This window comes from Lolium perenne, chromosome 7 (genome assembly GCF_019359855.2).
Source record: "Lolium perenne isolate Kyuss_39 chromosome 7, Kyuss_2.0, whole genome shotgun sequence".
Taxonomy (NCBI): domain Eukaryota; kingdom Viridiplantae; phylum Streptophyta; class Magnoliopsida; order Poales; family Poaceae; genus Lolium; species Lolium perenne.
The window spans coordinates 89,312,894-89,325,879 of NC_067250.2; the positions used below are offsets into that span (position 1 = coordinate 89,312,894).

General features: G+C 44.3%; 2 protein-coding genes across 4 annotated transcripts; one reads left to right on the top strand and one right to left on the bottom strand.

The window, feature by feature from the left end:
• The first annotated feature begins 3,248 nt into the window (after positions 1–3,248).
• On the top strand, positions 3,249–5,086 carry LOC127316711 (pathogenesis-related thaumatin-like protein 3.5). 2 transcript variants are annotated; one of them, XM_051347167.2, is made up of 4 exons: positions 3,249–3,830; positions 3,929–4,190; positions 4,414–4,538; positions 4,801–5,086. In XM_051347167.2, exons 1-4 carry the CDS (start codon positions 3,305–3,307, stop codon positions 4,848–4,850), a joined length of 963 nt encoding a protein of 320 aa, XP_051203127.1. In that variant the 5' UTR covers positions 3,249–3,304; the 3' UTR covers positions 4,851–5,086. The 2 variants fall into 2 exon arrangements, with proteins under 2 accessions (XP_051203127.1, XP_051203126.1); XM_051347166.2 differs by having other exon boundaries at positions 3,252–3,830; positions 4,414–5,086.
• Positions 5,087–8,048: 2,962 nt separating this feature from the next.
• On the bottom strand, positions 8,049–11,745 carry LOC127316710 (oxysterol-binding protein-related protein 4C). 2 transcript variants are annotated; one of them, XM_051347165.2, is made up of 6 exons: positions 11,433–11,745; positions 10,209–10,394; positions 9,226–9,471; positions 9,031–9,127; positions 8,525–8,928; positions 8,049–8,365 (listed from the first exon to the last, which is right to left on the bottom strand). In XM_051347165.2, the coding sequence occupies exons 1-6, from the start codon at positions 11,433–11,435 to the stop codon at positions 8,108–8,110; spliced, it is 1,194 nt and encodes a 397-aa protein (XP_051203125.1). In that variant the 5' UTR covers positions 11,436–11,745; the 3' UTR covers positions 8,049–8,107. The 2 variants fall into 2 exon arrangements, with proteins under 2 accessions (XP_051203125.1, XP_051203124.1); XM_051347164.1 differs by lacking the exon at positions 11,433–11,745 and adding an exon at positions 10,480–10,506.
• Positions 11,746–12,986: the final 1,241 nt, after the last annotated feature.

Genomic DNA, 12,986 nt, shown 5'->3' on the forward strand with positions numbered 1-12,986 from the left:
TTGTGATGTCTATTTATGCGAAGATTACACTAAGGTAATTCAAGATAATACTGCTAGAGTTGGTAAACTATTATATCTTGCGCTATTGGAACTTCGTGTTATCCTGGTCTTTGTGATATTGGAGCAAGTATAAATGTGATATTGTATTCTCTATATCTCGAAATCAAGCCCGATATTGATCCCATACACATGGAGGAAACTGGTATAACTATTCAACTTCCTAATAAAGTTGTTATATGTCCTCTTGGTATGGTAAGATATGTTAAAGTATTAGTAGGAAAGATAAAGTATGCCGCTGATTTAATTGTACATTCAGGAGCTTAAGAAACAAAATTACTTGAAGTATAGCGTGCTCATAAACCGGATATTGGTTACTCTCTTGATGATCTTAAAGGTATAAGTCCTGCTTTGTGCATGCATAAGATTAATTTGGAAGAAGATGCAAATCCCATTGTTGATTATCAACGTTGTCTTCATCCAAAAACGAAGGAAGTGGTAAGAAAAGAGGTAATGAAACTCATTGAGGCTGGTATAATATATCCTATAGCTGATAGTAAATGGGCAAGTCATGTCCATTGTGTACCTAAGAAAGGACGAATCACTGTGGTTCTAAATGATGAAAATGAACTTATTGTTCAGCGTACTGTTACTGGTTATAGAATGTGCAATTATTTTATAAATTTAAATAAATCTACTCGTAAATATCATTATCCTTTACCCTTTATTGATCAAATGTTATTAATATTATCTAACATTCACATTTTTGCTATCTTGATGGTTATTCTGTTTTTTCTCAAATTCTTGTGCACAAAGACGATCAAGAAAAGGCTATCTTTACTTGTCACTTTGGTACTTTTGCTTATTGAAGAATGACATTTGGTTTATGTAATGCTCCTGTTACTTTTCAATGATGCATGAATGCTATATTTCTGATTATATTGAAAATATTATTGAAGTATTTATGGATGAATTTTCTGTGTATGGTACCTCTTTCGATAATTGCCTATTCAATCTTAACAAAGTTCTGCAGCAGTGTGAGGACCAACACTTAGTCCTTAATTGGTGTCATTTTATGTTACGGAGGGTGTAATCCTTGGTCATCGAGTTTTCGGAAGAGGCATTGAAGTGGACCGCGCGAAGATAGAAGCCATACAGAAGCTACCATATCCGCGAGATATTGAAGATATAAGAAGTTTCATTGGGCATGCGGGGTTTTATAGAAGATTCATTAAGGACTTTTCTAAAATAAAAGTCTCTTACTAATCTTTTACGAAAGGATGTTCCATTTTATTTTAATGATGATTTTGTAGAGTCTTTCAATGTTTTAAACAATGCTTTAATTAGTGTTCCTATAATTCAACTACATGATTTTAATTTTCCTTTTGAGATTATGTGTGATGCAAGTGACTAGTAGGTGTTGTGTTGGGGCAAAGAGTTGATAAGAAACTTAATGTTATATATTATGCTAGTAGGACTCTTGATGGCACCAAAAATTATGGCACTACTGGAAAAAAAATTGTTGTGTTCTTTGCTTGTGATAAGTTTAGACCTTACATAGTAGATTCTAAAGTTATTGTGCATTGTAATCATTCTTCTATTAAATATATTATGAATAAGAAAGATGCTAAGCCTAGACTTATTAGATGTGTTTTATTATTGAAAGAATTTAATTTACATATCGTTGATAGAAAGGGTGAGGATAATCCTATAGCTGATTATCTGTCTAGAATGGACAACACTCAGGATGATCCGACCCCTAACAACGATAGTTTTGCTAATGAATAACTTGCAAATATTAATTAATGTTTCTAGTGCAAGACCAACTTTTCCATGGTTCGCTGGTTATGCTAATCTTATTGTTGGGAAAGTTATACCACCTCATTTTACTTATCAACAAAGAAAGAAATTCTTCTATAATCTTAGATATTACTTTCGGGGTGATCTTTTTTTTTTATAATAAAGGTGTTGATGGTATTATTAGACGCTATGCACCTGAGTTTGAGCAGCAAAACATTATAAAAGACTGCCATGACAGTCCAGGATAAAGGATTTTATGCATCATATGTGCGTTAAAATTTGACTAGTTGTATGCATGGCACTATGTTTCTCTTAGTAGGTTTCCGGCACTTATTTTGTACTTGAATGGTGGAAGTAGACGTAAGCAAGCTTATCCTGGGATATACTCTGTGAGCTAGTACTTCTGGAGATCAAATTTTAATATTACATGGATACTTAGTAGCTGCAGAAAAAGTTGGCTGGGGCATAAAGTGGTTGTCTGTGGAAGGTTATTCTTTCTGTGACACCCACCAGGAAGCTATGCTTTATCTGAACTGATGGAGAAGGTGGTATTTTTCTTTCGTGGATCTGCAAAGGTAGCACTTGGCATCTTGTTAAGTACCCAAGCTGTTTTTTATATTCGTGAGATTATTTACTAGTCATTCTAAGTAGAATCTGTACCATGGATGTGACAAAATGATACCTTTCTTGTTATCTTGTGTTTCTTACCGCCTCAAAGCTAAGTGTTCAGTTTACACCCCGTGAAAGCAATGTCAGGAGAATCATAGGTTGTGCCCAAAAATAGGATAGGTCTTTAGTTGTAATCTGCAAGACTGTTCCATAAATGGAAAATTGTAGTAGCAGTTGTGTTAACTGTAGTAGCAGTTGTGGTTTGTTCTAATTGAATGCTTAAATTTGAGATTGGTCCCCTTGAACAGCTATTAATATGTACTCCCTCCGTTCTCTTTTAATTTTGAGTTAATTAAAAAGGACCGGAGGGAGTAAATCTTTGTCCATGTGGATTGGAAATTGGAATGGTCATAAAATATTCCGATGCCCTGTAAAAGTGTGGAGATAGTACATGGAAAATACGTTGGTGTGGTCTTTGTACGTGTGTGTTTGTGAACGTCTGCGTTGTACTGTATTCTAAAAAAAATGGGGTGGGTCGAAATCCCAGCTGCCCGCATCGCTGTGAGATACGCTGGGGCCCGCGTTGGAGTCGTACAGAACATGGACATTGACAATATGGACTGGTTTAGACTGAGAAGTTTTCTGTGTACGAAGTTAAGGCATATATACAGTTTCCAGTGTTATTTTGTAGGTTCCTAATATTGTATCATTTTTTTTTTACTTTGTCGCTTGCAGTCATACATAAGGTATTTCTTCTCTGTGAGGCCACCCTACCCATGCAAAATGCTAAAGCAATCCCACCAAGCAACTCAAAACATTTTTGGACCCTGCGCGCCATCATATATTTGAAGAACAGGATTCCAACAAGTGACAAGGAAATCAAGAACATCTCAAGACCATGGAAGCACCAAGAAGTTGCAGTGTCCCATGTTTGCTCCTTGTGCTGGCGCTAGCTGCCCATGGGTGCAGCGTCTCAATGGCTAGCTGCAGCTTCACCATATCCAACCACTGCACCCAGACCATCTGGCCGGCGACCATGGCCGGCGCGGGCACGCCGCAGCTACCCACGACAGGGTTCCGGCTCGACCCGGGGCAGACGGTGCAGGTCCCAGCGCCAGCCGGGTGGTCCGGCCGGATATGGGCGCGCACGGGGTGCAACTTCAGCGCCGACGGTTCGGGTGCGCCTGCTGGTGCGGTGGCGTGCCAGACCGGCGACTGTGGCGGTGGACACTTGGAGTGCGGCGGCACGGGAGGGACGCCGCCAGCGACGCTGTTCGAGATCACGCTGGGGAAGGGCGGCCCCGCCGACCAGGACTTCTACGACGTGAGCCTCGTCGACGGGTACAACCTGCCCGTCATCGCCGTCCCGCGGGCGCGGCAGGGCAGCTGCAACACCACCGGCTGCAACGCTGACCTCAACCTGTGTACGTGTCACGTAGCATAATTATAAAGCATCTATGCGTCCATGTTCTAGAAGTGTATATGTGGTCTGTCTGACGCATATGCGATTATGTTGCTGCAGCATGTCCCAAGGAGCTGCAGGTGGACGGTGGCAATGGTGGCGGCGCAGTGGCATGCCGGAGCGCGTGCGAGGCATTCGCGCAGGACAAGTACTGCTGCAGCGGCGCGTATGCGACGCCGGCGACGTGCAGCTCGACGGCCTACTCGTCCATTTTCAAGTCGGCATGTCCGCGGGCCTACAGCTACGCCTACGACGACGGCACCAGCCTCTTCACCTGCAACGCCGTCGACTACACCATCTCCTTCTGCCTCCCTCCCACCGGGTACCAAGCAATCCTTTCTTTCATTCACTTCGACATAGTAAAAAAGTATTGCAATCTGCAACCAGTAAATAACGGTGATTCTTGAAATGTGCTTCTGAATATCTGGGGAACCAAACTTAGTACTTCACACGTGTCAAAGTTCATCAGATATGTACACCTGAAATTTTCGATTTTTAGGCTTTGGAATACTGGAAATTTGATGGATAACCCGTGGTTTGCACAGGTTGGACACGCCTGGTGATGCTAACATTGTTCCTCCTGCCAACAACAATGACGCTGGAAGCACCTACGTGCCGCCCACGGCAGGCAACAGCGGTGTTGGAAGCGTCTATCAACCACCCCCCACAGGTAACAGTGCTGCTGGAAGTTCCTACCTGCCACCTCCAACAGGCGGCAATGGCGTCGGAAGTGGCTACCAGCCGCCCTTGGCTACCAACGATGGCGTCGGAAATTACTACCCCCTGATGGGCAACAATGGCCTCAGAAGCGCCTACCAGCCGGGGATGGTGCCATCTTCGGCGAGCGCACGATACAACCAGCTGCTTCTGCTACCTGCGGCGCTGTTTTTCCTAATATGATCATTCTCACCGGTGATCATTCTCATCTTCAGAAGACTGGAAAACCGTGAATAGCCGCAGAGTGGACACAACAGAGGATTGAGTGATCGAAGGGGTGGAAGAAAGAAGAGGCTCAGCTGTGCATCAAGCAGAAATCTTGTAGGAGTTTCTGAATTCTGACTGCGTGACAGTTGTTCAAACTTGCAGTTCCTCTAGCAATTGTAAATTGAGTCTCAGAAACTAGATAGTATATTGGTTCAATAGTGGGGATATGTAAATATTGTACTCTTTTAAGTTTTTCGAAAATGGGGAGCTAAACCCGGTATCTGCATATGCACACATCTGTTTTATTGCATAGTTTCAGAGTTTAAAAAGGAATACATCTTATGGATCACATAGTGTGTACATAAACATTAACTAACGAAAAAAGATATAATACCTATGAATCTTGTACAATCTTAGAAAGCAGTCAACCATCCTGGTTGTAGATAACCCGAGCAACCATCTCCACTTGGCTGCATCCAGAATTCATACTCGTGGATCCAGTGTGTAACCATATGAATAATCTGTAAAAAAATGATCATTCATACTCTTGTTAAAGACAATATCATTACAACAATTCCTTATAGTCCATATCAAAGCACAAATACCCGTTCGGATCTGTTCTTTAGATGTTTTCTCGACCCCATTAAGTCGATTTCCAAATATATTTGTAACACTAGTTGCTCAGAAAATGTTAGAAGTGTATTGAATAGTTCTCCAAATAAGACAAGCGAATGGACAGTCAAAAAATAAATGGTATGTATACTCATCTGCCTTACAGAACACACATTTCTTACAACGATTCAATTCCTTCTGGCGAGGTTATCTTTAGTGAGAATCACTTTTTTTTTGTAAAGGAACCACATGAAGATCTTAATATTTAGTGGTACCTTAATTTTCCAAATGTATATTTTCAGAAAAAACGTATTGCCATTCATTATATCTGCATACATGGATCTAACAGAGAATATACCAGAGGTAGTGAATTTATAAACAAATACATCCGTATCTTCCGTTAGGTTTACCACAATGAGACGTTCTAAGAAGTACCGCCAAGCTACCTATTTGGCGTTGTTGAAGGTTCTTCTAAATTTTTGATATTTAGAGGGGAGCCCCGTTAAAACATCCGCTATCAAAACATTTTTTAGCGTACGATATTATACAAGGATGGATACTCCTGAGCAAATGGTTGGTCGAATAACCACACATCTTCCCAAAAGCGTGTTTTCTGACCATTGCCAACCTTAAAAGAACCTCGTGAGAAAAAAAGGGCTTTCACTCCCATTAGTCCTTTCCAAAATGGGGAGTCGATGATCTTAACAGTCACTTGTGACAATGTTTTATTCTGAAGGTAATTATTCTGCAACAATTCTTGCCTCTTCATTTAAGAGTTTAATAGTCATTTGCTGAGTAAACATTTATTTTTGATCTATAACACTTCCACCCCCGTCCCCCTTGGTATTTAGGACGACAAATTATGTTTCATTTTGTTAACCGGTATTTACGCTTAAGTTTATCATTTTGGCAAAAGAATCTAGACCTGTGGAAGTCTAATCTTTTCCGTACTTCTTTAGTTATTTCTAGAAATGATAGCATAAATATCGTAAACTAGTTAGAACGGAATTTATAAGCAGTAGTCTATCTCCATATGAGAGTAACTTGCTTTTACAGCAACCCAACTTTTGTACAAAACGGTTCTCAACTAGGTTCCCTTCTTTGTTTAGAAGTTTCCGGTAATGGATAGGAATACCCAAGTATCGAAAGGGAAGAGAACCAGCTTCGCAACCGAATATTTTTGTATACTGTTCCTCTTGATCCTTAGCCTTTCCAAAACAAAACAAAATATCGCTCATGCGAAAATTAATTTGAGGACCAATAGTTGCTCGAAGATACATAAAATCAATTTCATGTTAACAGCTTTCTCTAGGTTGTGTTACTTGAAATTAACGAATATTATCTGCGTATTGTAGAATGGATACCCCTCCCTCAACTAGATGTGGGATGAGACCACCTAGTTGATCATCCTCCGTTGCCCTTGCAATTAGGATCGTCATCGTCCACTAAATAAAGAGGATTAGGGATAGAGGATCACCTCGTCTTAGCCCCTTCCTAGTTTAAAAATAAGAGCTAATATGGTCATTGACCTTTATTCGCACAGATCCTCTCCTCACATAACTATCAACCAACTCACACCATTTGGGTGAAAATCCTTTCATAGACATTGTTTGCTGGAGGAAAGTCCATTGAACTTTATTATAACCCTTCTCAGAGTCTATTTTAAAAAGAACACCATCCATTTTCTTCCTTTGAAGCTCACAAATGGTATCATGCAACACGACTACTCCTTCGAGTATATATTGCTCCGGCATGAAAGTAGATTGTGCCGGCTTAATAACTGTGTAGACTATCCCAGTTATTATATTAGTACCTACTTTGGTAAATACCTTAAAACTCACCATTAACTTAGCATATACCCCTATATTGTTGAATCTGAACGGCATCCTCTTTCTTCGGTAACAAAGTGATCCCCCCCAAAGTTAATCTTAAACAATGGGAGATCCCGTTGTTGTAGTGGCGCAAATAAATTCATAAGATCTTGTTTAATAACGTCTCAAAATTGTTTATAAAACTCAGCGGGAAACCCGCCTGACCCCATAGGTTTATTAAGTTCCATATGAGAAATAACATTGAAAACTTCCCCATCTTGTCTGAGTTTTGCGAAACGTCGTTCGCACTCCAAAGGCCTCTCTTTCTGATATAACTAGGAAACAGTTTCCGCTTTTATATCCAGTTCATCAATAAGAGCCAACAATTTCTCCTTCTGTTTCTTATACACTCCAGTTCTATTCTTTGCCCAGCCCCAAAGAAAGCCGTAGGTGCCTTAATTTTTTTTACCAAACTTCCATCGGCGTATTTCCACTCGTAACAGCATTTCATTCTCTTTTAGTCATATCATAAAAGCCAGGATAGTTCAAAAGAAAACTAAGCCTTATTGCCAGCATAGGAGGAGTTGGGGGTTTTCACACATTCTCAGGAATGATGCACTCATTGATTCCATCAATAATGAATATATTATGCTCGTTTTTATGGTTCATGGCTTTTAGTAACTTTACCACCGTGAGTGCTCAATCTTCCCCCTTTTTATAGTGTTTGGGTCATTTGAACTGAATAACCGTGTGGTCCGTGTCTAATCCATGATAGAAATTTGTTGTCCAAGAAATTGGACGACCAAACAAACAAGAAAAGGAAGCAGCTAAACTTGTTAAAAAATGGTCAGCTTTATTATATAATTTAACACTTGTTACATGGGATGTACTGTCATGAAGAAGGTACAATGATAGGAGCTGGACGCACTGATTTCTCCAACGGCCAGCACTCCCAGTTCCCATTCTTGTCCTGAGACAATGAGAAGTGCTTGGGCATCCACACCTCTCCTCTCTCATTCCTCTCCTTGTCAAGCCTCCTAGCTCTGCCCTCCACTTGCCGCTTCGCCTCGCTAGCCTTATCCCAATCCTTTGCTAGGATAGCCTCGCTGACTTCGCTCCAGACCACCGCCGACTCCGAAGACGACAACTCCTGCCACATTATCAGCGTCATTCATGAGTATTACCATTGTGCTTGTTTGCAAGTTTCAGCTATATATGTTGAAATTAAAGTATACAATGACAAATCACATCGAAATGTGAAATTTAATGAGTTTGATAAACAAGAAAACGAGTAGATTTAAAATTTCACCTCTTTATCTTTGACCTCGGGTGTGATGAGGTTACCGATGGCGCGCTCTGCATCGTACAGAACCGAAACCTCCCCGCTCTGAACATCCTTCAATGAGACAGTCCTATCCCAGTGGCCATCCATCTCGCAGACGGTCTCCTGCGAGCCGGATGACGAACGGAAGACCTTGCCCTTCACGCACCTCGCGTCGCCTCCTATGCCCAAGAAGGAGCGGCTTCTGTGGTAGCTCAGCTCCGCCTCAAGACCGGATTCTTTGCAGGCGATCCTGACGGTCCCCGACCACTCGACCGAGGGAGCGGGCAGAAGCCTTATGAGAAGGTTCGGGCAATCCACCTCGTAGGTCTCATTGAACTTCAGAAGCTTGACCTGCCTATTGCCGTTCACGGTCGCCTCTATGCTAGTACCTTCAGTGGAATGGATGCAGGGCGTTCAGATAAGTTTCTTTTCTTGTTTCAAGAGGAGTGTTATGCTGAAAGTTGAGGATTCGTTTTCTTCGAGTGGCGTACCATGAAACTTCGGCACTGGGTTCTGGCACCATACAAGCTCGACGTTCCCACCGTCGTCGGTGGCGTGAAGCGCGGAGACCGGGGGACGATGAGACACCTGAAAATGTTCATGCCATATGATTATTCAGAACATTTAGCCTGAAGAGATGAGCAATTTGCTGTTCAAGAAAATGAGTAATCTGCCAAGTCCGGTACCTGCTCAAGGAGAACATGGATTGAGCCACCGGAGACATGGTGCGTCTCTCCGAGCACCGGGTTGTAGGGCGCGAAGCCGAAGATGGGCGGCCTCGTCGTCGAGATGCTCCACGCCACGACCGCCGTGAGCCGCTCCAGGCTGTCCTTGCCTCGGGCGCATCTGCTCAGGTAGTCTTCTCCCGCGCAGTAGACACCTTCCCCGTACAACTGGAGCTGAGATTTCGGGAGGTTGAACGTGGCAGGCAGCTGAAAGGAGGTTCATCGGTCGTGTCGTCAGTGAAGGAGCGAAGTGTGCTTGAAGACTTGTAAAAAAAAAATAGCAACGCAGGCAGCAGCAGCGATCATCGGTCTACACGGCGCATTTCTGGAGACAGGAAGAAACTTAAGAAGCGGCAGCTACCGAACGAACTTGCATGGAGCTAACAAACGAATGTGGTTTAGGTGGCTGGAAAGCGACTAACCAAATCATTATGGTTGAGCTTCAGTATCCTATTGAGCTTATCTTTGGATAGTACTGAGAACACATTGCGCATCAATGCGGTCAAGTGAAGTGACGTGGGAACCTCCCAACTTGAATATCTTTGGACGAAACATGTTTATTCCATTGTCCAAGCGTGCGGTCCATTAGAAACACGCAAAAAAATTAAGTTTTCTAGCTCGTGAAGGTTGCTTTGTAGTTTAGCTGAACCCCACCCACTCTGCTCTCCCATAGGCAAACTGTTAAGTGGCCTGATCGGTACACTGGCCAAGTGACCAGGCCAGCCCCCTGAATTCTGCGGCATTCAGGGTGCTCGGTAGCAGTCCTAATCTCGAACTAAGTAAATTAACAAGCCGCTGGATCCAAGCCTCGCTCTCGAGATCGGAGTTCTCGCATCACATGCATGTACAGTACCGTGCACGGCGGCTTGCTTTGGCTGGGATCAAAATTCAAGACACAAAATGACACAGTGGGCATTGGCATGCATTAACCTTTCTTGCTGTACCTGGAAGTGCGAGAGATCGGCGCCCGGCCTGACGTTCCGGAAGAGGCTGAGCACCCGCTGCACGATGTTGGCCGGTTTGAGCTCCGCCGCGAGCCCGCCCTCGAGGGACAGCGGCGCCGTGAGCACCGCCGTTGCCGTCGTTGCTTCCCCTGCCGCCGACGCCGACGCGTCAACCTCCGATTCAACCTGCATTAAAATACAGCCAGATCGATCAGCTCCGCCGTGAATAGCAATTGGTAAACCACTAGTACTAGTGCTACAGATTAAGTACGCCATGCTTCATGCGACCGATCGCTCGTCGTGGCCTCATCTACTTTGTTGCCTTCAGGCTTCGTTTAATTGCTTTCCTTGGAGTTGGAGGGGAGGTTCCAAGAAACAGTCTGGACTGCTTGGATTGACCAAATGAAATGGGAATCAAATCGTGCCGTCCCATCCTCCAGCTATTATAGGGTCGTCCAATTTCTAGTAGGAGTGTGTGTGTACACTAAAAAATAAAGTTTTGAAAAGGTCAGTGCCGGCTGAAGAAGACGCCGGCCGCGGCCATAGCTAGCAGGTGTTACATGGGTCGGCCTGTCAGGGCGTTGCATTTCATATTTTCATGTGAGAGCACACCTCTCTTTTTTTCTTTGGCGATATACGCCTTGTACGCGGCAGAGAAAAGGAGCTCCGTTTTCGTGGTCTCTTTCTTCCTTGCGAAGAAAAAGAAAGTCGAACAAGGGGTAGCTAGGATTCGGGGGATAATTGTCAGTGCCGACGAAACATGACGTCACGGACCTAGCTCGATTCGCCTGGTGTCTCTGTCCATATGGTTTTTCTTTTTCAAAAGGAAAAACGGATAGTAATCGCCTTTACCGCTTAGCGGTAAATGTGGAAGCGAAGAAAATGGCAGGGCCCGGATAAAAGGCGAGGCGAGGACGGCGGAGCAAAAAAAAAAGAAAATGGGAAAGCAGCATCGGCGATATTCGCAGCAGCCGTGACGTGGACGCCGGCCACGATCGAGCGACAGGCCACTTGCGGCACCGCCCCCCAAACTTGCTTTGATCACGAGAATCAGATCGCAGATTCTCGTCGGTCGCCGGCCGTGCCGCCGCCGGCGGAGAAGCAGAGCAAGCACGACTGCTTGGCGTGATCGGTGGATAATAACCACGAAACTCGCTAAACTAAAAGAAGGGAGCAAGCTTGCAGGAATGTCCAACCAAGAATCAGAGGGGCAGCGGCGCGTACCATCGATGGAATGAAGGCAGGGGTCCGCGCGAGTCAAATCCGCAGCCCAAGCTACCGAAGCGCCTCCGATCTTCTCCTCTCCGGCCGGCTGCGGATGTCCTCTCTCTCTACAATCTTATTATCTTCTTCTTCTTGGAGCTAGAAATGGCAAACCAGCAACTATATCTTCTTCTTCCCCCTCCTTCCTTCCTCCCTGCGCTGCGTGGGGCAGGACGGCTGGAATCCTCTCTTCTCGATAAGGGGAAGAAAGAAGCAAATCGCTGGCTGGCTGGCTCGATTGGTCGATCGATCTCCTTTCTTTAGCAGGCTCGGTGGCGCCAGCGTCTATTTATACACGCCTGCCCGTCCTCGTGCTCTGTCTGTCTCTTTCAGGCCTTCTTCCATTTTTTCCCCTTTCAGTTTCAGGCATGTAGAGCCTTCCTCGCTCGCTAGGCAGCGGAGGGGGTGACGCACGTCGTGCTCTCCGTGTTTCCTCGTGTCGCTGCCCAGCGTGTGTGTGATGTGAACGCGTACCACTTCTCGGCCGCACCGGCCAACCAAAAACGTTTCCGCCTTTCAGGACTAGTGCGACTAACACGGAGAAATTGCGAGGTGGTTACTGATACTTTCTCCTCCTGCAATGCATGCTGCATCTGCAAAAAGTTTAGAGAGATCTTACACAATACACACCAATCTTTGGCGTTGTGAATGGGTTGATTTCGACAAATTTAACCCTTTTTCAAAAGTTTAACACAATTCAACCCTAATTTGAAAAATATTTAAAATCTGACATTTTTTAGTAGCATCTTCAGGAGGGGCGATACACTCTCCATGGTAGTGCCTCCGGCAGCGGGACGCTGGATATGTACCAACATAGTGTGGTGGTGCACAAGATTCGCGATCTCAAACTACCTTCCCAAGGGCACTACCCTTTTAAAATCGAACTTCCATGGCAAGAGTGTTACCCTTTTAAAATATGTTACCGCATGAACCGCCCTCGTTCCCTCCAACTACCACTTAGCCCCCCCCCCCCCCCCCCCAGCTCCCAACTAAGAATAAACCAGGGTGCACCCACCTCTCTCTCCGGAGTTATTACAATAGCACAAATGATTGCGAACAAGTGCAGAGAAAAGGATGGCACCTCTTACAAGGGCGCTATACATGCAGTTGTATAACTCCCCTAGAGCTGGCGCTACACTTTTCTCTGTTCCACATCGGCGGCCGGTTGAGCCGCGAAGTCGGAGAGTATAGCCCCCGGATGGAGACGCTGTGTAATGTCCCAGGTTTAGAGGCGATCGAGGGGTAGATTTCAGAAAGGGATGTGCATTGCATGGTAAATTCCGGGGAAATTTCGCGCTTTTAAAACAAAACTGCATCGAAGGGGGACAGGTTTCTCTCTCGACATCCTACAGGGTTAGGGTTTCGAGAGTGCGATGAACTTGTTCCTACTTATCTAAATTAGGGTTTTGAGAAGAGAGAAGTGATATTGCATTGAAATCTTAAGTTGCATGATTGAATTCTAAATTAAGTTATATAATTGAATTCAAACCAAATTTGAATTTGAATTTCAAATTC

Coding starts and splice junctions, on each gene's coding strand:
- LOC127316711 (XM_051347166.2), top strand. CDS start 3,305: ATGGAAGCACCAAGAAGTTGCAGTGTCCCATGTTTGCTCCTTGTGCTG. Junction 3,831..3,928: donor CAACGCTGACCTCAACCTGT/GTACGTGTCACG, acceptor ATGTTGCTGCAG/CATGTCCCAAGGAGCTGCAG. Junction 4,191..4,413: donor TTCTGCCTCCCTCCCACCGG/GTACCAAGCAAT, acceptor TGGTTTGCACAG/GTTGGACACGCCTGGTGATG.
- LOC127316710 (XM_051347164.1), bottom strand. Junction 9,472..10,208: donor CCGATCTCTCGCACTTCCAG/GTACAGCAAGAA, acceptor ACCTCCTTTCAG/CTGCCTGCCACGTTCAACCT. Junction 8,366..8,524: donor CCGAGGTCAAAGATAAAGAG/GTGAAATTTTAA, acceptor ATAATGTGGCAG/GAGTTGTCGTCTTCGGAGTC.